Source organism: Stegodyphus dumicola, chromosome 1, assembly GCF_044657685.1.
Source record: "Stegodyphus dumicola isolate Sdum_Otavi_A_Nest chromosome 1, ASM4465768v1".
In the NCBI taxonomy this organism is placed as follows: domain Eukaryota; kingdom Metazoa; phylum Arthropoda; class Arachnida; order Araneae; family Eresidae; genus Stegodyphus; species Stegodyphus dumicola.
The window spans coordinates 224145979-224170208 of NC_140768.1; the positions used below are offsets into that span (position 1 = coordinate 224145979).

The window sequence follows — 24230 nt, forward strand, 5'->3', positions numbered from 1 at the left end:
GTCTGATAATAAAAGAGATTCAGTTACCTAGTAATAATATTAACAAAAATCTGTAAGATAATTAATACATAGGAATATTAAGTCTCTACAGGTTTGGTTTGGTTTATTTGATTATAGCTAAGCATTCGAGGGCTATCTGTCAAAGAGGAGGGATACCTTTGTGGAGGACCTTCGAAGAGAAACTGACTTGTATCCATGTCACACATGGGAGAAACCTCGGAAACACCCATACAGCCAGCCCGTTCACCGGGATTCGAACCCCGTACTGAACTAACAGTGTTCAGCGACTTTAACGCTCGACCTCGACTCGTGGGCCCAAGTCTATACAGATAAGTAACTAATAAACTATTTAAAAAAGCGGAAATGATACTACAAATAGAATGATAGTTCGGTTAACTAAGAGAAATTATACTAGATCACTAATAAAAAATGTGGCTCCCTCGCAATGCTATTTACGCTCAAAAGAATATATATATACCTATAAATAAGCAAGTTCATTTCACGGAGGGCCAGAATTTTACTTAATTCAACACAAATAGCTAAATAGTACATATTATAAGCATGAATAAGAATTGTATGTTTGTGAATGTAACGAAAGCAGACAAAATCTATAAAATGTGGGTATACGTAGATAGATAAATATATATCTACCTGATATTGTTGACAAAACACAAGGAAGTGTAAAGAAAAGGCAAGGTAATGACTTTCAAGTAGTAACTCATGGTTTTCTAAATCATATTTTAGAACGAGTGAATTATAATTCAGTACCATCAGGCTTTCGAAGATGCCTTTGCAAGTAATACTGTTAAGAAAAAGAACAGTACTATCCACTATACAAAGAGGAATCTGATTTAGTATTTTATAAAAAAAAAAAAAAAAAAAAATTATTGTGACCCCTACACTGCGAGGGTTGAAAGTACACATTAAGAGAATTTAGAAAGTAAGAAATTCTAACAAAATCTGACTACTTCTACCTTTTGTACAGTACGACTACTCTTTCACTGTAGTTCCTTAACTTAATTATATTGCTGCGAGCAAGTTTTCACTTGCTTCGCAGCACGCGGATTTTCCTCATTGAAAATCTTTATGTTTTCCAGTCTGTTTGTACTGTTTTTTCAGTTATTTTTAGTAAATTTTAATCTCACTTTTTATACACACACAGACACCCGTATATACACATTTAGCTCCTGAGTTTGTCAAATACAAGATCACAGACAAATAATACTGTTTTTTTATAATCCAGACATTGTTTGTATGTGTGTTTGTATGCACCAAAATTATTAATTATATCGAAATGATTCAGGTGTTAAAATGAGTAATTTTAATGAGTGCGTAATTTTTAATGAGTGCAAGGCAGCGATATGAACAACTAGTTTTCCAATGCTTGAACAGAGAAGGGCAGTCTTATCCTTTTCTGTTTTTACATAAAAAGAAAAAAAAAAAAAAAAAAAAAACTATCCTATATTCGAACAACATAAAACAGTTTCATTGAATACTGTCTTACCATAATGAATTTATTGTTATGTAATAAGTTAAAAATATTGTACATTTTGAAAATAGTCGTAACTTTTACCATTTAAAGTGGAGGACTTTAAAAGCCGTCGCAAGATGGATTCCGTCCAAGAAAGGATAAGTATCATCTCGATATGCATGAGAGTTTCTGAATAATACTTTTTTTTTTTTTTTTTCTAAATATAGTCTTTTTCCAATGTTAGGCAATGCGCGATATTTAGACAAATTAAATAAAACATCGCGAATGAAATAATATATGAAAGGATATATATCTACATAGGCGAAAAGAAAGCAAAATTGGTTAATAGTCTTTGTCTTAGAAACATTCTTCTTTCAAAAAATAAAAATCATATTTTAAGCTCTAAAATAAGAATTATTGTGAAGATATAAGATCGACTCTCGCATAAAAATAATTGCAACAATAGATAACAAGGAAAACTTATAAGCATATTTCTTAATTTGTTAAAAGATTTTACATTAAAAGCATGAAAACATTCTTTCGTATTTAAGACCGCGCTTTTCCTGTGCAGTTTATAACCCTGCATAAACATGTATTTTTTGCAAATTATTCTTTTTCTTTTGCAATATACTGATCATTCCAATTATTTATTTCACTATAGTACAATATTATTTGCATTATTTTATGTGGCTACGATATTAAAGAACCAAATGCAAAAATTCTATAATTAATTAACTTTTAATTATTTATACTTTTCATGACGCTAATTAAAGATTAGCAAAGCCTTTATGTCACACATTTTCATTTCTTTTACGTAAATGAAAATTTCTTTATATCCACATCACTAGTTTGCAAATTTCTTTTGCAGTTCATCATAACTATACCTGCTTAGACAATTCAGAAGTCGAGGAACCCAAAATGTTCGTTTATGCCAATAGATGGCGCTACGACAGCATAATCCTCTAATTGCTTCTTTAAAAAGTGGGAAAGTCTAGCAGTAGAGAAGACGTCCACAAACAAGCCATTCTGACATATTTTGTTTCACAGCCGAAGTTCTACTTCATACAGTGTTCTCAGAATAATAGCTTCAATATGTATACAGTAATTAATTTTTTTTAAGAAATTCGGTCCTATTAATTAGTATGAGAAAATGCAGAAAACAAATTAAGCAAAATGCGATTTTTAATTAGGAAGAAGCTTCATTTGGTTAGTAAACCTGCTGAGCCATTAAAAAGTCTATGTATTAGTTTGCATATAATTAAATTTCTTACATATAAGGAATGAGAGTTAAAGTTAAAAAATATGAATTCTAAGTTCAAAAGTTAAACACGTTTGTCTTATATGACTACCATTTCCTCAGCTTCAGGTTCTAAGCAATGTGTTCGCTTATATAAATGAAATATATATAAATGATGAAATATATATAAATATTATATAAATTATGTTATTTCTTATTACTGCCAACTGCATTAACGTTTCAGATAATAAGGGTTTTCTTTAATTTCTTGAAATATATGTGGGATTTTGCGTAAATAATGAATAAGAAATAATGAATAATGAATAAGTAGAAATTTTTATAAGTGAACTATTTTTAAATTCCGTATTATATGAATTATTTATAAATTTCTTTTAAATGAAGAAATGAAAAAAATGGAAAACATTTTAAAAGATTAAAATTTGATAGATACACAGCAGTGAAATGAAGGAGATTTACTCGACGAATTATATTATTTTCAGAAGAAACGAGTAAATAAAGTTTGTACATTCAAGACTGGAAAATTATGGTTTCATGTTATAATCAAATTAAATATTTTTTATTAGTTAATTATTTAGCATACTTTAATCAGATTAAACTGTCCGAAATAAAAATAAATATCTTATTAGAAAAAAAATATTTTAAATATTATTATTATTACAGACTTCCAGTTTTATTGGACATATTTTATTGCTTTCTTTCAGACAATAATAATAAAAACAATAATAATAAAAAAATAATATTTGAAACTTCCTCAGTGATTTTTTTTGAGGAAAAGTGCTCCTTTTCTTAAAAAAAATGTTTAATAATTCTAAAATATTTAAAAGTTAAGAAGCGAGCTTTAAAATTATAAACATTAGACAGGATAATATTTACGTATTCAAGGAATGCTCAACAATGAAGTGAAAGGGAGGGATAACACTGGAAAATACGGATTACTTGTTTTTATTTTTGCCCAAGAGTTTTATCAACAGACCAAGCAAATGCGATTTAAAATCCATATATAAATCTTTGTGATTGAATAAGAAAATAAATGCCTGAAATATAATAAACAAAGCATTTTTTAATTTGCAAGGAAAGAAAACATATGTATACGCACTTGTACACTGTTTTTCCGTTATTACAAAATAAAATGAAAAATTTTTGCTTTGTTTTAAATAAAACTAACTGAGCATTTATCCATTTTTACAGCCATACATCAAATATTTTGATCACTTTCGTTCATTTCTTAAACTATGACAGTTCTTGCATAAATTTCGCTAAAGAAGGCCAAATACTCCTCTACGCAAAAATTTAAATAAACCATAAAACACCAGTCAACCGATGTTAAACTCTGAGGAATATCCTATGCACAATGTTTGATCTTTCGGATATGAAAGAAAAACCAAAAAATAAAAATTTCTTAGAAAGCTCGGTTGCACTTTTACTTGACCAGAAGGAATGAATGAATCGTCGACAGTGGTTTGAACAATTGTGAACGATGAAGCGAGAACAAAGAACCAAAGCAAAATGACAAAAAATAAATAAAAAATGGCGAAAGTGGGCAGTCCGACTGAGGAATGCGCTCCCATCATTGGCGAGCGCGAGTTCCGGCTGTAATTCGAGACCGCGCAAAAAATTAACCGAAAACAAATAAATGAAAAAACGCGGTGTACGGATTAGGATGTGTGTGTGAGAGAGGAGTCGGGAAGGGGGGAAGAAAAGCGATTCGGCATTTACGCTTTGTATTGGCGCGTGACGTTGAAGTGCGGCGCGATCGTATTGGGCGGGAGCACCACACGGAGCGAAGAGAGGCCGTGGCTTACACATAATCGTTCTCTCCCGCTCGAGCCGGTCGGAACTGCCACGCACTCCTGACGGCCCGATCCCCTCGTGGTAAAGCGGCCCTCCTCGTCTTCTCTCTTCTGGGTGCTGGAAGCGCGCGCGGGTTGGAAAGTTTTTCCGTTTGGATCATCGATTGCTCCGGTCACCGATGGAGGGTAGCAGCGGGGAAGGCAGCACCTCTCCCTCGGCGGACATGCCCTCTCCACCCTCACTCCAAAATTCTCCGAATCCAGACTCCAGCGGCATGGTCAGCGATTGCGTAACATCAGCCGCATCGGGGGGAGGACTGATGTGTCCCCCGATGGTCAGTCTCAGTCCCAAGTCAACTAACAATCCAGTGGTCAGCATGCAAGGCCTCGTGGTTTCTAGCCCCAGCTACCAACAACAACAACAGCGGACCTCTTCGGCCAGTCCGCCTCAAATGGTGTCCAAGCCCTACACACCGCCCATGTCTACTGCCGGGGCGATGTCCGCCCTGGCAGCCGGCAAACCTCAGTTGGAACACATGCCGGCCCATATGGGAATGTTGGCGATGAGGAATGGGGGTGTCCATCACCACGGCTACCTCGGCGCCCCGCCCCGGCTGGAGCGCCCCATGCACCCCATCTCGCCGCCCGGTATCACAACGGACGCTACTGCCAATGACTGTCGCCTCATTGACTATCGGGGTGCTAAAGTGGCCGCTTTTCTGGTCAACGGCGATTACCTCTTATGTCTACCTCAGGCTTTCGAACTGTTCCTAAAACATCTGGTCGGGGGTCTGCACACTGTCTATACAAAACTTAAACGATTGGACATTACCCCCATCGTCTGCAACGTGGAACAGGTTCGCATTTTGAGGGGTCTTGGTGCCATTCAACCCGGAGTCAACCGCTGTAAACTGCTCTCTTGCAAAGACTTTGACACACTCTACAAAGATTGCACTACTGCAAGGTAAGCCCTTATTTTATTGAGATTCCTTAATAAACTGCATTTTCAGAATACAACAGACACGCAGTAAGACAAACTAAATATTTCGTATAACTAAACTGGATTAAAAACAATAAATAAAACAATCTAAGGTGTTAAAAACTATGAAAACCACACAAAGTTTGAGATAAGACTTTTTTAAGTGGTTATCATTACAAGGTAAACAATTACTTTGAAACAACTGTCTTCATTGAATTTATTTTTTGTATTGAATTTATTCCTTGAGTTTTGTAAAAATGAGAAACGAGTCTTTTCCTGATGACGCAATTTTCTAAACCAAAACTCTTCATGTAATTATCTCTATTTAAAAGCAATAATAATGATGTTATTTTAAAATCATGCATATCGTTATGCTTAATGAGAGAAATCCATAGGAGAAAATATCCATAAGGTTTCTAAATGACATATGAGAGAGAAATACAATTATATGTGCCCCAACTTATTATTGAATGCCTTATTCTCAGGCTTTTGTTTTAAAAACATTGTCTGCATTACAAAAATTCTAACGAAAGAACCACTCGTAAAGCAAGCTCCAGTTTGTAATTTTGCACATTTAAAAGAGTATTAAGCAAAATGCTATTAAGTAAAAAAATTTTTAAATTACTACGCAATGAAAGCTGTCTTACACTAAGTTAGACTTTATGAAAGATTTTAATACTTTCTATTCTATTATATCATTATATTTACTTCAACTTTATCGTGAAAATAAAAGAAGAAGCATTGCAATTTAATAAATTTTATTTGTTTTGAGAGTATCTTAAAAGGAATATTGCAATTTTTATTTTCAAAGGCATAAAATTTACAAAATTTAAAATGCCTTGGTATTATGCATTAACGAAGGAATCTTTTTCTCTAGCTTTAAACAATAATTTAACTTAAATATTTCTAAAATGAAATTACCAAAAGAACTGCGAGGTTAACCTTTTTATATTACTTTAAATATGCTTTTAGTCTTTTATTACTTTATATCATGAAATCTCAACACTACGATCTTATGTGGACGGTTTAGTTTTTGTACATTAATAAAAATTTCTAAAAATTTTTCCATAAAATATGAAAACTTAAATAACTCCTAAAGCGTATATATATTGATAATTAGTACATTGCGTTTTCTAATGTACAAACAGTAATATTTGCGTAGTATTAGAACATGAATATTTTACACCAAGATTAATATTTCAGTATTATTGATGGGTTTTACTGGAATACAGTATTCCTCTTTGAGCTTATTTTTATGAATTTAAGGTTATTATTTGTTGAGCAAGAAAGGAAGAAAGCAAAAAACATTCTACTGGTGAGTAATAAGTACAGTTTAGTAACTAAAAAATTCGAATCGATTAATTTATTCTATCTAATACATACAAATTAACATGTGTTACACTGCAAAAATAAATGTAAAAAAATTAAACCTGATAAATATAGTACGTATATTTTTTTAATATCAAGTTTAATTCCTTTTTAAAAAGCTCCGGTTTCATTGCGTTAAACCCATTGTGTGTAAAAGCATTGAAAGTTACTGTTTTCAAAGGGCAAGTGAGGAATTTCTTAGCATATAATTAATTCCTTAGGATTACTTTTTTTCTAAGTTAATAGAAAACAACTGTAACAATTACTATATCCGAATCATCGTTGCTTTTATCAGTTTTATGAAGTATTTTTGAACTAAGGCAAGGTCAAAAAAATAATCTTAAGTGCCATTTAAATTAATAAATGGATAAAATATTTCTAAACTTCCATTAATATAATCAAATAATTTGGCTGCATTATTGAATTAACGTTACTGAGTAATATAGGAAACTGTGTAAAACAATATATAAGAAAATTTTCGATTTTCTTGATTTCTTCCATTTAATCCCTGAATAAAATGAAAACAGATATTTTAATTAAAAAACAATATGATAACTTATGTCAAATAACCTTAGCGGAAAGTGTGTCAAACTTTTTTTTAACGTTAAAAGTATAATAACTTAAATAACTTAAGTAAACTTCCCTTTACCTAAGGTCAGTTGTTATTTATTTATATCTATTCAAACATTGATGGAATTTTTTATATTTCGTGGGGTAAACAAAGTTTGAATTTAAATAATCCACAGCAAATATGCGAAGTTTTTCTTGGCTATAAAGAAAACTTCAATTATTCTCTAAAATTACCGCACTTTGCAGCAGAATTGTTTGAGTTGAAAAATTTTAACTTTCCTCTTCTTGTCAGTGAATGACAACTCATGAATATTGCTATTTGAACTTCCCTTAACCTACATCTGGAAAGGTGATGCCAATTTTCAGTTCTCAAATAATGCCATCGGGTGTGACTTTTGCTACAGCACGGTGTCTGGTAACCTAATATTGATAATAAGTTATTATATGCTCATTTTTGGCAATCAATCACTACGATTGCTTATTTTTTGGGCTTATTTGACCGGATTTTTCAATATTTAAACATAATTGAAATACTGATGTTTTATACCAAATAATAATATAATTATGCGGCATTAAATAGCGCTGGAATGCTTTCTAAATAAATAAGTTGTTGGAGTTGCTTATACCTTGATCCTGAAGTAACTGCTAGATGAAATTTAGATCTAAGTGTTATATTCTAAAGACGTGTAAAAATTACGTAGCCTCTAATTTTATGAGGTTACAGAACTTTGTTTTAAATTTGAATTTTATATTTGAAAAACCTTGTGATAGAACGTATGTGAATAAAAACTATGTATCACAACTTGACTTAAAATAGTTTGACTTCTACGTTTACTTAAGTAATGAGTTATTATTGTTTATGTCGCTCATGCAGTTCGCTAGATGACGAATTTATTGATGTGTATATATTTTCCCAACTGTTAATATAGCTGTTATCACTTTATCGCACATAATAAGCAATAAGCCTTTGCAATAACAAGTTTTTAGTCCTTTCTCCGTTCATTCGTTGCAAACGTGCACACCAGATCGCACTGTAATTTCCTTTTGTCCAGCAAAAAAGAACATTTATATTAATACATCATTGATATATGTAACCTACAGCTCAGAAACTGAAACTGTATGAGTGATAGTCATATAATAACAATTGTCCTTAACATTTGAACTTTTTTTTTCCCCCGATTCTAGCTTATAAGCAAAGTATTATTTATCAACTCTAAATTAGTGAATTAAAACAAACATCAATTTTGATATTAAATTATCTTTTAGTATGTGACTGAACCTTATCAAGCATGCACATAAAATTAGAAAAGTGATATATTCTTAACAGATAATATTTGAATAGCAGCGGTATAATTAAAGATTGTAAACATTTCTAAACCGCTAATTTTGATGGTCTTTTTTTTTTTTTTTTTTTTTGTTGTTGTTGTTTTATGTAGGATTTAAATGCATATGTCATATTTTCGTAACCAGACATATGTAAGTAAACTTTAATTAAAAACTAGCAAGTACAAAAATTCCATTTCTAGTCTAATTTTAAACTTTTTGCTAAAATTTGAAGATTTATCAAAATAAATAAAAAGATCTGAAAGCTTTGTAAATAAAAACAAGTTACTTTATATAAATTTCTGTATATTTATATTAAATGTCAATCGAAAAGTTTATACCATTGTCTGTAGTAATAAATAAGTTCAAAATGAACAGTTTTGATTAACAGAAAATATTGGTATTTGATCTGAAAGTATTACATTTATTATGCAGTTTCATATATCGCTCATACACGTGCCTGATAATTGTAGGATTTTTTAATCGCGATATTGCAAAAACTGGCTGCATTTTAACCAAAACACATTTTCCTATTTGAAACGTATACTGCCTATTTGGAATATTTTCTATTTGGAATACATCCTGTTTGAAACGTATGCTGCCTATTTAGAATATTTCCCATTTGGAAGGTAAATTGCCTATTGTGTATTTGGAATTTATACATATTAATTGGCTATAATGTATGCTATGAAATGCAATATATATGAGTATTAATCTGCAAAGCATTAAAATATGTCAAAATTATATTCAGACGGTGCGTGGAAGCATGTAGAAGTATTTTATTTAATTAGATTCGTGATATCGAATTTTTCATTGATGAGAGATTTCTCTCACTCTTCAAAATTTTTTTTTAAAAAGTCACTATAATAATATAGATTTTTGTAAGAAATCTGTATATTTTATTATCATACGTGTTGCTTACAAAATACACAAACTAGTTTGTTTAAAATAAATTTCTAATGCTCACGAATTCTCAATTTTAACAAAATATGCAGGCCAATTCATTTAATAAAATACAGGAGTTTTTTTTTAATTTGCATATGACGGAATTTTTATTAAAATATTTCTTACTGTATTTTAACAAACTTTTCTATTATTCATTTCAGAATTTATAGCCCTCTTTTAGATACTTTACAGAGGATATAAACAGGCGTGACATCTTTGCAGCCGCTTTATAACGCAGAAATATTCGTAATAAAAAATTAATTCAATTGTCCAATTTGATGCAAATATGCTTATTTAGACAAAGTCGTTTCACAAGCTCAAAGAATATATGCACTGGCGTGAATGATGAATTAGGTTCATACAGGTCAGGATAGAGAATTATTATAATTAGTATCATTTTCAAATACAGAACTTAACCGGTTTTCTGCCGGTTGACTATTATTATGTCATGCACAAGAAACGTGACGCACAGTATGATTAATTTCTTGATTTACTGAAAAGAATTAATGTTGCTAGTTTTGAATACAGAATTATTGAAATCGTATTATTATGAAAATCCTTCCCTTCTTAATTTTATTTCTCTTAACTAATACATATCTACTCAAAGTTAGCTTCTTTACGGTCTTTAATACCGTTGTGGAATTCATAGAAATTAGTTTCCTTGAAAATATTCTTCTTTAAATTAAAATTAAACTCCCTACCAGATATTCTTTTTGAATGAATTAAATTTTAAAGTCAACTTCTACAGTCTTGGCCGTCCTTGCCAACATTATTTTATGCAAATATTTTTAAAATTCGTTACCCAAATTTGAACTGTACAAAAAATAACGTATCATCAGCCGCTAATAACAGCTGAATAATTTTTAGAATTCTCTTTCCCCCCCCCCCTCTCTCGGTAGATGTTGAAAACATGTTTTAGTTAAATTGACATGTTTTAGTTAAATTATACTTTCTACTATTGGAAATTTACCATAGAATATTTTCTATCTGTAAACTGATGTTTCTGCACTTAAGGAAAAACGTAAATATTTGGAATTATAAGTTTATCGAAAACACATAAGTAAAAAGTTATTTATAATGTATATCAAAATTAATGCGTATTGTTAACAAGTATAGAAAACGTCGACCTAAAATTCGAACAAAAGTATATGTAATTTGTTCTACTTTGATGATATAATTATGTATATTCTGATTATAATAATTATGATTAAGTTCTGATTATTATATTAAGTTAAAAAGCTCTAGTTCGTAGTAGTATTAGTCATATATATGTATATAGTTTTGCTTTTATTAAATATATTTTTGCTAAGCCAATATGGCTGAAAGCATCTATAAGCCATCTATCTATTTGCTTTATCTCGGCTAACAGATAAGTTCGTCCGTACTGTGTTGAAATTAGAAGAGATTAACAATTTGCATTAGTTTTGTACTAGTGTATAGCTTGTTCAGGCAATATCGCTTCACCAGCCAAAATCTAATTCAAGATAAATTTATGTACCGTTTTATACTTATCAGTCGATAAAATATTTCTTAATATTTATTCTTAAAAACAAATTGGGATCGCCTTAAAATTAACTCAATGGACAGTTTGTTAAATCGTATAAAATAACGTATGATAAACTTGTCTTTTACAGTTTTCGAACTTCTTAACTTTTCCTTGAGTATTTTAATTTATGGTAGGGATAAAATAAAAATAGCTTTAACATTATTCGTTAAATAAATAATATTGCTAAAAATATGTCAAACTGTTAAAATTTTATTTATTTATTTATTTATTTATTTATTTATTTTTTTTTTTTTTTTTTTTTTTTTTTTTTTTTTTTTTTGAAACCTGAAACAATAATAATTTCCAGATAATTTTTATTTGAGTAAAACCGATATCGTTTTATATTTTATTTCCAAAGAAATAAATAATATTTTCATGAAAAAACGGTACTAGTCAATAAGAGCTTGGTTTCGAAATTTGAAAATAATTTATTTTCTTCCTTAATTATAATGCCGCAGAGTTCATAAGTCATCTGTTAATGAATAAAATGCGAAGAAAACTGTAAGAAAATTTCTTCTTCTTGTTATGCAGAATACTGTAGAAAAATACTCAAATATGTAAGAATATTTACTTTAGTTAATGTTAACAGTTTGTTTAACTATCGGACGTTTACGCTTTTACCCAGCTTTTAGATATTAGCTAAGAACGACTATCTTTGTAAAGTCTTTGTACTGTAACGAAAAATAATTTTACTTACTCTATTATTTAGAATATACCTTTTGGTTACAGCTAATAAATTCTATATTTTAAAATGTACATATTTTAAATCAGAAGCAATGTATCGTGTATAGCTGTAGAACTTTTTTTAGATAATAATTTTATTCCGCTGTATAACCCCACTGCTTAGTTATTTTTAACAAGAGAATTTAGATTATTAGCCGATTTTAACAGTTTTAGCTGATATCAATTTGTTTTGAGTAATGTTTGAAAATAGTTTGATTTACGTGATGATTTCGAAATATTACGAAGAGTTACGCCTTAGCAGACTTAATTGTTTATAAGCTCTGAATTCTAACGTAATGTTAATTGCAAGTTTCAAAGAATAATTAGTGTATTTCTTTTTATTAGAATTAGGATTAGAGGATTTCATGTTCTTGTACTTATCAAAATTATTATAATTTAAATGCATTTAAACTACTCGATTTGAAGCAGCTACTTCTCGTTCCAGATACTTTTGATATTTTCATTTTTCTCATATGCATCCCTGACATTTCATAACTTTTTGAGAACAATTAACTTAAATTAAAATTTTTGAGAACTGCTAACTTAATTGCTTAAATGTACATAAAACTGTTCTGTTACCGCTTTGATATAATAAAGTAATAACAATTAACGGTAATTAGAAGCGTTCATCAAAAACGTTGATAGAAAATTACGTTATTTTTCAATGAGATATGGAGCAATATTTTACGCAAAGAGAAAATACGCTACATAATATATCAAAAGTATTATTTCAAAACCTCGAACCTGTACTGTTTTCTATACATTTTTTTAGATTAATAGAGCAGAATTTTTTTAGCAAAAGTCATAATTCAGACATTATTAACGTTAGCGAATTTTTTACTTGAAGTAACGATTTTGCGTGCAGAGATATCAGTAAGCGGTGAGCAAAACTGTGAAAATATAGAATAATGAAAATAACTAATTTAAAGCAGATCTATGGAGTGTAATACGCAAGCAAAGTAGAAAGAGGTAGAAAAATTGAGAGAATTTGTTTTCAATATTGTTGAAATTTACTGAGCTATTTCCTACATTCTAAAATTTAAAAGGTTAGTATATGCTAAACTGGCTAAACTAACTCTTAGGCATATACTTTTTAAACGCCTGTAAATAATACCTTTTTGGTATTTTCTGAATGTGATATCGGCTCAAATAAGCGATTTTATAGGCTTCAATTTATCCGCTGTCTGAAATTAATTGTTTTCATCAAATTATTCCAAGGTAATGTTAAAAATATTTGAATGAAATTTGCTTAAAACAAAATTTTTGCACGTGAATATAATGCACCCACAAAATTTTTTTTCGAAGCACAATAATAAAATTTTTAGTCACTAGCATTTTTCTCATTAGGAAGAAATATTTATGATAATAACTCTTTCGTTAAAATCTTTCAATAATAGCTTAATGTATTTAAATTTACTTGTTTTTGTATATGAAGTAAGACTATCATTATTACAGTATTACATATTATGATGATCGGACGAGAACCGGTACTTTCAGCATGATACTTTCAGGTCGTTGATGGTATAGTGTTACATAGTATTGCATACTAGGAAAAGTTCTAAGTTATGAATTTATGTAAATTGTAAAAGGCGATAGGTCTTTAAATTTACGAATTGAAGAAGAAAGATTATTTCTCCAATGCAACAATATTATCAAGTTTTGTAAATTAATTTCTGCTTACAATGAGATATTTATTACTTCGCATTATAAGTACAAAGATGCTTTTTTGTTCAATGCTATTTATAAATAACAATTAACGGTAAATTTTACAACACAATTTTATTCCTTTATTGTTATTCCTTTCTGAAAATTAAGCTATGCTTTATTTTAAGTATAAAAAGAAATGTAAATTTTTTATCAGTTGCGCAAAATCTTAGTACATATAATATTACTATATTACTAACAATATTCATTTCTACAACAGACCCTTACACAACCCAAGGATTACGTACCCCAGGGAAAGAACACTTTTATGTTTTAATAATACAACACAAGAGTGTGTCTGTTTGATTAGCCGGACACTTAAATATTGATAATTTATTACTTGTAAAAAAAGCCTTGCTGATAATATAGCTTTGTATGCACACTCACATCGGATACTACACGCGATATACATATACACATAATCAATACATTATATATTGTATTATGTGTCAACTACTGTACTCTTTGAATAAAGTAAGGAATAGAAAAATTACATTTACAGTAATTACTGTAGTGCGTTTATCGATTTCTAAGTTTATCTTCTTGTGTTGTAAAATTTACCGTCTGTTTGTGCCCGTATCAAAACTGCAATGCATAACACAAAATAGCCTTGAATTTTAATGGGTTGTTAACATTAGACATCCCCCCCAAAAAAGAGTTTCTGCATTATATTTATATATATACTACCTTACGATATTAAGTAATGAAGCAGATTAATAATAACATATATTATTTAGCGTATTTGTAACATTTAAAATTTTTTCCAACCTTGTTTATTTCCTTGGCGAGTTTTCCAGCTGTTGAAAATCTCCAAAAGACTTTCCAGTATATTTTCTGAAAAACACCCGCATATAAACTAAGCCGCGCAGTTTAATCCTTTACTATTCTGACTTGAATGATTACAAATGAAGTTATCATTGTTTTGCGCAAAGGAACTTTTTGCGTGCGAATTCTACGGGTCATTTAATTATGAACAGTCTTGAGTAGTGATTAAATTTTTGCATAACTGTGAGTTGAATTTGCAATATATATAAATTACGATTTTATAAAATATTGACATTACGCATAGTTAATGCATACTACAGCATGATGAGTTTATTTTGAGAGAAAACTGTTTCTTATGCAGCTTAACCAGTTCATTTCCTCGACGGGGTAAAAGACAGATGCCGATTGTATCGTCTGCGTTCTTGCCGAAATTTATTAAAATTACGTTTAATTTTCACGATTCTATGGCTGTTGTTGTAAAACAAATGCTTACTATTTTTTCGTTATTTCTTTAATTCATATTGATTGAAACTTGGTAATAATTAAAACAAATTTTCTGGATAACATTTTATTACTTTTGCAACTTTACCTTTTTCAACATTTCTTTTCATTTGACTTCAAATAAAACCACGAGCTTTTCAAGTATAAGTGAGAAAAAGCACAGACTCTATCTATATCGTTATAATTTGCGATTTAAAATGATTAAATAAATTTTTTACATCGTATTCTCTAAACCAGGTAGAAAAACTGGTCTCTGAATTCATCTTAAGTACTCATATCAGTTGCTTCATGATAAATTTTCGATATAATTAAAACGGAAAATGAAAAGTATTGAAGGAAATATTTGCTGAAAGTTTCCTATCTGATTTAAGTAACACGTTCAGTATAGTACATCTTTGCTTAAATTTTTTCTAAAATATTTCTCCAATTTGGAGGTAATTTATCTCGTTTTAAAGGTATAATGCAATAGTAATAGGTATTGTCACAGGCCTTACGTTCATGATATAATTACTTCCTTATAGGTTTAGGCATTTCGTTGCATTGATTCTTTATGTGCAAATGAGAGTTTATAAACTTGGTTTTTATGACGTAAATAACTAAAGGACAAATTTAAATAGCAATTTTATTGCACTTTTAGGGAAATCCCATATAAATTCAAAATCCAGCTCTTGAAAAGGCCTTTAGTAAGGAGCCATTTGTTTGCAATATGCATTATATACACCCAGATTACGTTACATATGGAGTAATTTTTATATAAATCTAGTCATTTCTTTTATTTTTTTCTGTAAGAAAATTAAACCTTTTTTGAACAAAAAATATGTGCATTTCTGTAATACAACAAGAACTTTCTTTACAATATTTAAAACAAAATGTCATATTATCTTTATGTATTTATGAATAGAGACGATAGCTCCTCATTAATGTATGCTTGCATAAATGTTACAAGTAACAATGAGAGTATTCTACACTAGTCATTGAAAAGGCAATATAAACTGAAATCAAGGTGAGCTAAAGTCAAGCGTCACAATCTCCCAAATAAGTTCTTTGTTAAGAAAATTAATTGAAGAAATGCTAATAAATTAAAAGTATTAAAATTATCGTCATTATGTATCTGCCTTTATGTTTGCACGTATAATTTAATTACTTACTTTTTTATGACCTTATAAATTCAATAAGCAAATGTTAAACAATAAGTCTGAATTAACCTTATTGATCTTGCAAACACCAAGCGGCTTTTTTGGAAAAATTCTCTGCAAATAACTAAAAGAATATATACTTCGAAGGCTGCTGTTAATTCATTAGAAGTCTGAGAACGGGGCTTTTAAACAAAATGCCAAGATTATATACATTGATATTCTAATTGGAACTAAACTGAGGTTTTATGGTTCACAAAGGTACGTTGTGAACTAATTTTGCTCGAACTAATTTTAGGAACTAATTTTGCTCGAATTTACCTTAATTTTAGAGTAATGATCTAATTGCTTTACTTCATTGATTAAATTATTATTGGTTATTTTATACTATCTCCATGACTTCAAAGAAGTCAATTCATACTCGCCTTGAAACAGTACATGATATTTGATTCTCAGACTACTAGTAGTTTAAATCTTTAGATGGAATATTGCGGAATTTCTTTAACATGCGCCATTTTACAATAAAAAGCTAGGAAAAGTTTTAAATACGTAGATTTTTCGTATATTTTCAAAGCAATTGTTGGGGCGAAACGGAAGATCCTTGGTATTTCAATGACACACACACCTTCAGATATTTTGTACAACAAATGCTTCTTGCTCTATTACCACATGCGTGCAATTTCATGCCCATTTCTTATTTATATTACGTCTTATGTCTACTATTAAAATTCCTAAGACTCAACTCTACTATTAAAGTGTCTACTATTAAAATTCCTAAGACTCAACTCAGTCTAGCATTGATTTTAAACAAAATCCCGTTTAAGTTTTTCCAATATTTACAATTCTCTTTGCTTTATATCTTTTATACTTTCATGACCATTTCACATATAATTTAGTGAAAACTGATATTAGATATTAGCCAGAAGTTTGTTGTATTGGTATTATAAATTTTATATTGTTTCGCCAATCTACAATATAGTAGACACAAAGATTGTTTTCATGTTTCAAAGCGCATGAATGTTACATACATACTTACAGAGCTCTCTTCGCCTACCAGTACAGCGCTTTTGGTTGAACCTATAATGTTCGTATACGGCGTGAATGCTTATACATTTTAGACGAGTCCTTACTACTTGAGTTATCTTTTTAAATCCTTCAAGATACTTTTTTTGGTATGCGGTAACATCGCTTATATGCAGTTAATCATACCTAACATTGTGACATATTAGCAATCGCAAATACTTGTGGAACTCCTTTCGCTAGCACAAGTAGTGTAATATGGTCTAGTGTTCATAATTAGTCACTCTGGTATATTTGACGTATATAAATATTCGATGTACTTGTTTCTGCAGATTAAATGATTCTGTATATGAGATTTTCTCCGGTATGCTCTAGCAGCTGAGTGGAAAAAGGAATAATTCACAATCTCCGAAAAAGAAACGAATAAATAAATAATAAAAAAAGGCCCCCATCGTGGAAAAACCCATTTTTTTGCGATTAGATTTACTTCTTGCAGAAACAAAGTGTGGAAACGTAATTAAATGAAAGATGAAATCAAATCAGGGGACTTCATTGGGGTCGGGGATACAGAGGCAGAGCATTAAATATGGCGCAGTTTGTTTGCCATATCTGAGGGCAGCAATTTAATTACCTCAATAAATTTACCGAGTCTTGCGTTTCTTTTGGACATTTATTGTTACGCGTAATAAACAACATTTATAAAGGCGAAGAAGAGAGAAAAAATCGCAGTTAACTTCTTTTGGTCATAGCCGGAAAAATGTGCAGCACTTTTTAACTCTTTGTTCTGCTAAAGAGAAGACCATGTTCTTTTTTTCCTCTCCTTTGCAGCTGTGCAACATTTGTATATTAAAATGATTTATATGTACTTACATATGAAAATTTGCTTTTAAGATCGTAGAATAAATCCATTAAATGTAAAAATAAAGAGATTCTTTTTTCAGGCACGGAGAATGAGTATATGTCCAATGCTTCAAGCTGGTTCCTTCACCTTCAATAAAAGTTTCTCAAATTTTATGCGTGTGACATTTATTAGTACTTAACTAATAATATTAGATAAGTAACAGAAATTACTAGAAGTACACTAGTTTTCCTATATTCAATAAATTCCAAGAGAAAAATCGGAAGTCCATCCAATTTCATTTACAATAACATAGCAAAAATGTTCGATCTGGTCATCAGAGGAGTTGATGGCCCTATCGTTAGACCTGCGATCAAATCTAGGTATGGATAGTTAGAGTCAACTATTCCACCTTCTGTTGCTGTAGTATTGGTCGATGAGATGCTAAATAACTTTAGAGGTATTTTCTCCCGTAAACTTAAGAAGCAAGTGCCCGCTGGTGAGAAGGGGGTATGCAGCTAAATGATAGTCGCGAAGTTTCAAAAATCATACATATCAAAATCCTCATAACGTCTCTCAAGGCGTATGCGAAAAAAATAATAATATAAATCCCATTTTAAATTATCATGGTCTAAGATATTGCGGAAAAATAAGCAACTTCATGACACTTTTAATATGGTTTTTTAGGATCTTCAGTGAATTAACAGAAGCTATGCAATTAAACCAAGAAAATACACTTGATAGTATTCTTTATTTAAATTAGAGTATATTTGAAGTAATAAACGTACTGATAAATCTTCATAAGATAGTTAAAATTTTTGAGAAACTTGTGCATGAGGATAAGAAGACTAAAATTTTGCTGTCTGATCTAAAAATATACATAAATGCAGTTTACACAATGATTCATGATAAAGATCAAGTTACAATAGTTATAGCACCTATGCAATGAAATAAAACAAAATTTAAAACAACATTTTTAAATGTCAGATATAGCAACTGAATCAAAACCATCATGGTGCGGCGTATCTAAAAATAAATTCTTCCTACTAGTATATAGCTTCTACAGCAGCATGTTTTACAAACTGTAGAGAAGTACATTCTATATGTGTGTGTAAACATACGTATCTGTTACGTAGTTCATGTACCAATGCTACGTAAACAAACAAGTCATGGTATATATTATTTTTGTTTGCACTGTTCAAAATGAGTGGATTTTTATTAATAAAAGTTTCAGTCAGACGTGTTGTGAAAATGAAAGGAAGTGGGATAGTATTTCTTATAATATTTATTTATTATACATGGAAAGAATATGTCCATTAGCTGAAGTGTAGCGTGATCGTAACAGTATGAAGAAGATATCGTTTAATTCGAAAAGCACAAATGTGTAAGCCATCGTTATCTTTTTGAAAATAATTTACTTAAGAATAGTGTACGAAATATTTAATTAAAAATTTCAGCTTAAGACAAGGCTTAAAATTCATTGACGCATTATGCGAAAACCTGCACTGACTAAGGCGTTAGCAAAAATTCTCTGTTATGTAGCCCAAAACCAAAGCATTTAATGAGAAACCATAAAAAATTACTTTGTAGTATTTCCCAAGCGAATTTTTTCCATTTTATGGGGAACTTCTCCAGTAGCCAAGGTGACCTTATCGAAAATGGAAATTAATATTATTCTTAACTGCTGAGTTTTTTTTAATTTTACTTTTTCGAGCGCAGAATTTTTTTAATAAATATTCATGCATTTGAATCGCAGTGCTATTCACATTTATTTTTCATTTTTGCTTCTTCTTTCGCGAAATTCTGATTTAAGGGTTTAAAAGGGATAATTGCAAATAATAACGATACGTGTTTAACGTTTTTTGATAAATAATAATCATTACAATTTTTTATTTAGGTTATTTAAATTACATTTTTATTTAGGTTATTTAAACTGAATGATATAAGCATTATATTATGGAAAATGTTTTCAAATATATCACACTTATCAGAAGAGATGTGTGCAAAAAAAAACGGACTTTCCGTTTTCCATGACCTATTAGATCGAAACTTAATTAATATTAGTTATGTTGAGGCTGAAACAAGAGGGAAATTAGCAGTTACTCAATATTTATTTTAAGTAATATGGATATGAAAATATATCATAGTAAAGAATTTAATTATTTTAATATATATTTCGCTTAGCAGTTTCACAAGTATTTATGTTTACTGTGATTGCTAAAAATGGTTTTTCTTGTTATCGAAACATGTGCTATCCGAAATTTTTACTTCCAGTTAGTTTGAATAATTTTGGCTCCATTTTATACACTACACATATATATCTGTGTGCAGGTGCGAAACACACGACGAATATTTTAATGTTATTAATACATAATAATATGGAGTTAGATGAAAATTTGCAATAAATATACATACATACGCATGTAAATGTATTGCACATATAAGTAAATACATACATGTGATCCCAAAACATGCTACATCAGTATTTTAAGACCGAAATTTTTACTGAAGGAAGCTTTGCGAATTTTTTAAAATAATTTAATAAAAATATTATACCATTAAAATTTAAAACATTTTTTTTTTTTTAAATTTTAGCATTTTTAAGAAAGTTTTCATAGACTATCAAAAAAGTAATTCCTCAAGATGTTCCGAAAGTTTATAGATACTGTATAAAAAGTGATATTCCAACTATCCGAATTCCAACTATTCAGATAAATAGCACTTATCAATGACATGTCACAAATACCAATTAGCAAATATGCAGCTATTAAATCTTCATGATATTGCAAAAAGTAATTGAAATTTGGTGCCTCATTTTAAAATTGATTGAATGCTATGTTATACATAAGTTTAAATGATTCATGCTCTAAACACGGTAGTTCTGAATGTTTCCATCATGCACGGTGTCTTAGTTTTAGATTGATTTAATCTTATTCGACGTAACAGACCTACACACACGTCTAAAAACCCTACTTTTATTCAGTTAACAAAAGTCAATCATCCCAACCTTCACCCTGTGAGAACTGACCCGCGACTTTTAAAAATCCACAAATCAACAGTTCATTCCCAACAAAGAGACACAATTTAAGTTTCATAAAAAAGGATTCCTTATTTTTACTCTTATTTTGGAGGGGCCGAAAAAAAGATTTAGTTCAACCACCTTGAAGAAATGTATTTAAGAAAAGTTCTCTTTTTTCCGCTTCTCTTTACAATCCGTTAGTTTAACCTTTGCATTGTGCAAGGGGCAGCTTCGTAGTAAGGGGGCATCCCTCGCGTTCCCTTCGACATCCCTTTCGGGTATTGATAATCCCGTTTTTCAAAATATTCCTTTCCATCGTGAAGGAGGGGAGGGGGAAATTTTTTTCGCTAAGGGAAAGGGTGAAACAGTGAATGTATGCTTTGATCTGTTAAATCGCTTTGAGAACTGTAGAAAAGAGTGCAGAAATATTGTCCCCGCAGTTACGTAATAATATGTCAGTCATGGAAGCTTCGATCTTCTGGAAGAACGGAGCTGATTTTAAAAAAAATAATAAAAAGAAGGGGAAAAAAAAAAAAAGTGGAATAAGGCAAGTTAAAAACGATTTTTTTTCCCTCAAAAGTTTCTATACATGTACACACAAAAATGGCATTATATAAATTTTGTTCTTACTTTTTAAAAGAGTACTCTTTCGTTCAAAATCAAGTTATAGTCGTAATAAGCTTTAGGAATATATTTGCACATCACGTTGTTCACGTTCACGTTGTTCATCATATCACAATGCAGGTTTTTATGGTGGTAATTCTTAAATTGCTGTGTTCTAACCTTAAGGATCCGATAGTTAATAGTCAGAGATCCAACACAGATTTTGGAAACTTAAATTTTATTTGTTATTTCGTTTAGAAAAACGTAATAAATATAATCATTATAGTTCATGATTAAGGGTCCTGCAAAGTGCGCATCATATAAATAAAGTCCTAGAGACACTGATATTAGCATTTTTAAGAAAGTTTTGATAGACTATCAAAAAAATAATTCCTCAAGATGTTCCGAAAGTTTATATATACTGTATAGTAATATTCCAACTATCTGAATTCCAACTATTCAGATAAATAGCTCGGTTTTCGAGGCCATTTTAAATCTGATATTATGATTTAACAATACTTATCAATGACATGTCACAAATACCAATTAGCAAATATGCAGCTATTAAATCTTCATAAAAAGCAGTTATGAATTAAATGTAAGCCTTTTTTCTATTATTGTTCTACAAATCATGGTTTAGCTATAACAAGAGTTTATATATATCGTTATTTAATATGAGCTACTTTATACGTACATATATATAAACTATATGTTTATAGGGCTCCTTCGTGCGTTTACTTAATTTGTTAAAAATAAAAACGTTTTCGAATACTTTGTGTACGGTTTCAAAATTTTTTAGCTTTATGTAAATTCTGTTTTTATTTCATTTTGCATTTAATTTAGTTTGATTATGGATTTACTTTACTGTTTGTTTTAAACTAGTAGATTCCCGAGCGCACGTCGGGTAGTTCTTGTCAATATGAGACTTTTAGAAATTTTCATTTGCAATTATGGACAAATAATTAGCAACGGTTTGAATTTCATAGTGGCAGAAAGAATGAAACGTGTGTTCGGCACTAATTAATCATCGATGTTTAGAGTTTTAAATACGAATCTTTTGAAAAGTTCTATTTGAAGGTGAAGAAATATTGAATTGAAGGTGATTAGTAGTTTTCAAATTATTTCTCCCATAAATTTAATTTTTCTAACTTTAATTTCCTTGTAAAAATAGTTCTCGTATTTTTACATTTCAATACCAATTAACAAGAGTCTAAACTAGTACCCTAAGCAATTTTTCCTAGGATAGGTAATCGTTTTAATAAAAAAATTCTTATTATAATAATTTCTTTATATACGTAGTATATATAATGTATAGTATACACTTATATATGTAATTTTAGAGCTACACAAGTACAAATTTCATTGTTTTATTTTATTTGAAATGCTTTGTCCTCTTGTACAAACAAAAAAATTAATTCTCTCATTAAATTTTACTGAAATAAGTTCTTTTGCACTTTGAAAAATATATTATGTTTTCAACTGTATAATTTTAGCTGAAGAAAAACCGGATAAAAGAAAAACTACTATTCCATAAGTTGTACTGGAATAAATAAGCATTTGGCCTAAAGGAAAGCGAGAACTCGGTTTAATCGGATTTTCCATTCATTCGTATAGTTTGAAATCCTAGCTAGTCGAAGTACTTGGAACTCTGTTCTCTGTATATTCTTACTAAGACTAAAAGGCGAAAGGAATAAATCAATAGAAGGCTATTTTTTACCAGGGCAAATAAAATGCTCTCTACCTTAAGAGTAAAAGTTCTACAATGTCAGTTCAAATTATTTTTTCTTAAAGCATATTTTAAAGACATAATTCTACAAAAATTGGTGTAATACAAACGCTGTTAAACTACACAATGTATGAAACACATGTAAATGCGATAAAGTTCAATGAATAAACTACAATAAAATTTAATAAGGCGTTATTGATATTAAATAAAGTGATAATAATTTGCGTTATATGCTCCGTTCACTTTCCTTTTTCTTTTTGTCCCTTTCTGGACTACACGAAAGCAATATATTCTGAGATTTTATCCTAATTCTCAAGAAATGGCAGAAGAATAGAAAATATAGCAGCTCCATTGTATACCTTGTCATACAAAATTCAATGGTGACAGGAAGTCAAAGAACTATAGAAGCAATTTCTGGCGATTAGAATTGCGCATGAACATTTGAGTTCATATTCGTGATTAGAGGGCCGCGTTAGGTGCGTTTGAGCTGCTATATTTCACAGAGCTATGAGTATTTTTGCTTGTTTCTGTTTTTTAAATGAAATCCTTTTATCCGCAGAGATAAAACTATTTCCTTAAAATTCTATACCTTGAGAAAATTTATAACTGTGAATGCATGTATAGAATTAATATTTAATGAAAAAAATCAATATTTATCTTTTTTGGAACACCTGGTATACATAGATTAAAAAGAAAACAGAATTTTCATATTTCTTATATTATGTTACATTTGTTGCGATTGTAGAAATTTATCATTCTGTTCACGTTGTTATCTTTCTTTTTACATTCAAAACACAAAAGAATACTAGTTATTCGAGATAATGCAGACCGATGTTATCTCAGGCAACAGAAAACTCGCTTAAATGGAAAGCCCTTTTCGTTTCGGAATCCCTTTTCAGAATTCTTACGTACGTAAAATATTTCTTTATTTCATATGATGCAATATCA

At 29.9% G+C, this 24230-nt stretch overlaps 1 protein-coding gene across 5 annotated transcripts in view; it reads left to right on the plus strand.

Annotated features, from left to right (window-relative positions):
• The first annotated feature begins 4464 nt into the window (after nucleotides 1-4464).
• LOC118185347 (dachshund homolog 1-like) overlaps nucleotides 4465-24230 on the plus strand; it is a 429013-nt gene continuing 409247 nt past the window's right edge. For 2 of the 5 annotated variants that reach the window (XM_085826060.1, XM_085826069.1), the window contains exon 1: nucleotides 4467-5483. In XM_085826060.1, the coding sequence (XP_085682186.1) occupies nucleotides 4699-5483 (785 nt within the window). In that variant the 5' untranslated portion in view covers nucleotides 4467-4698. Of the gene's footprint in view, nucleotides 5484-24230 lie in introns of all 5 variants that reach the window. The other 3 variants (XM_085826062.1, XM_085826074.1, XM_085826065.1) reach the window with 2 other exon arrangements.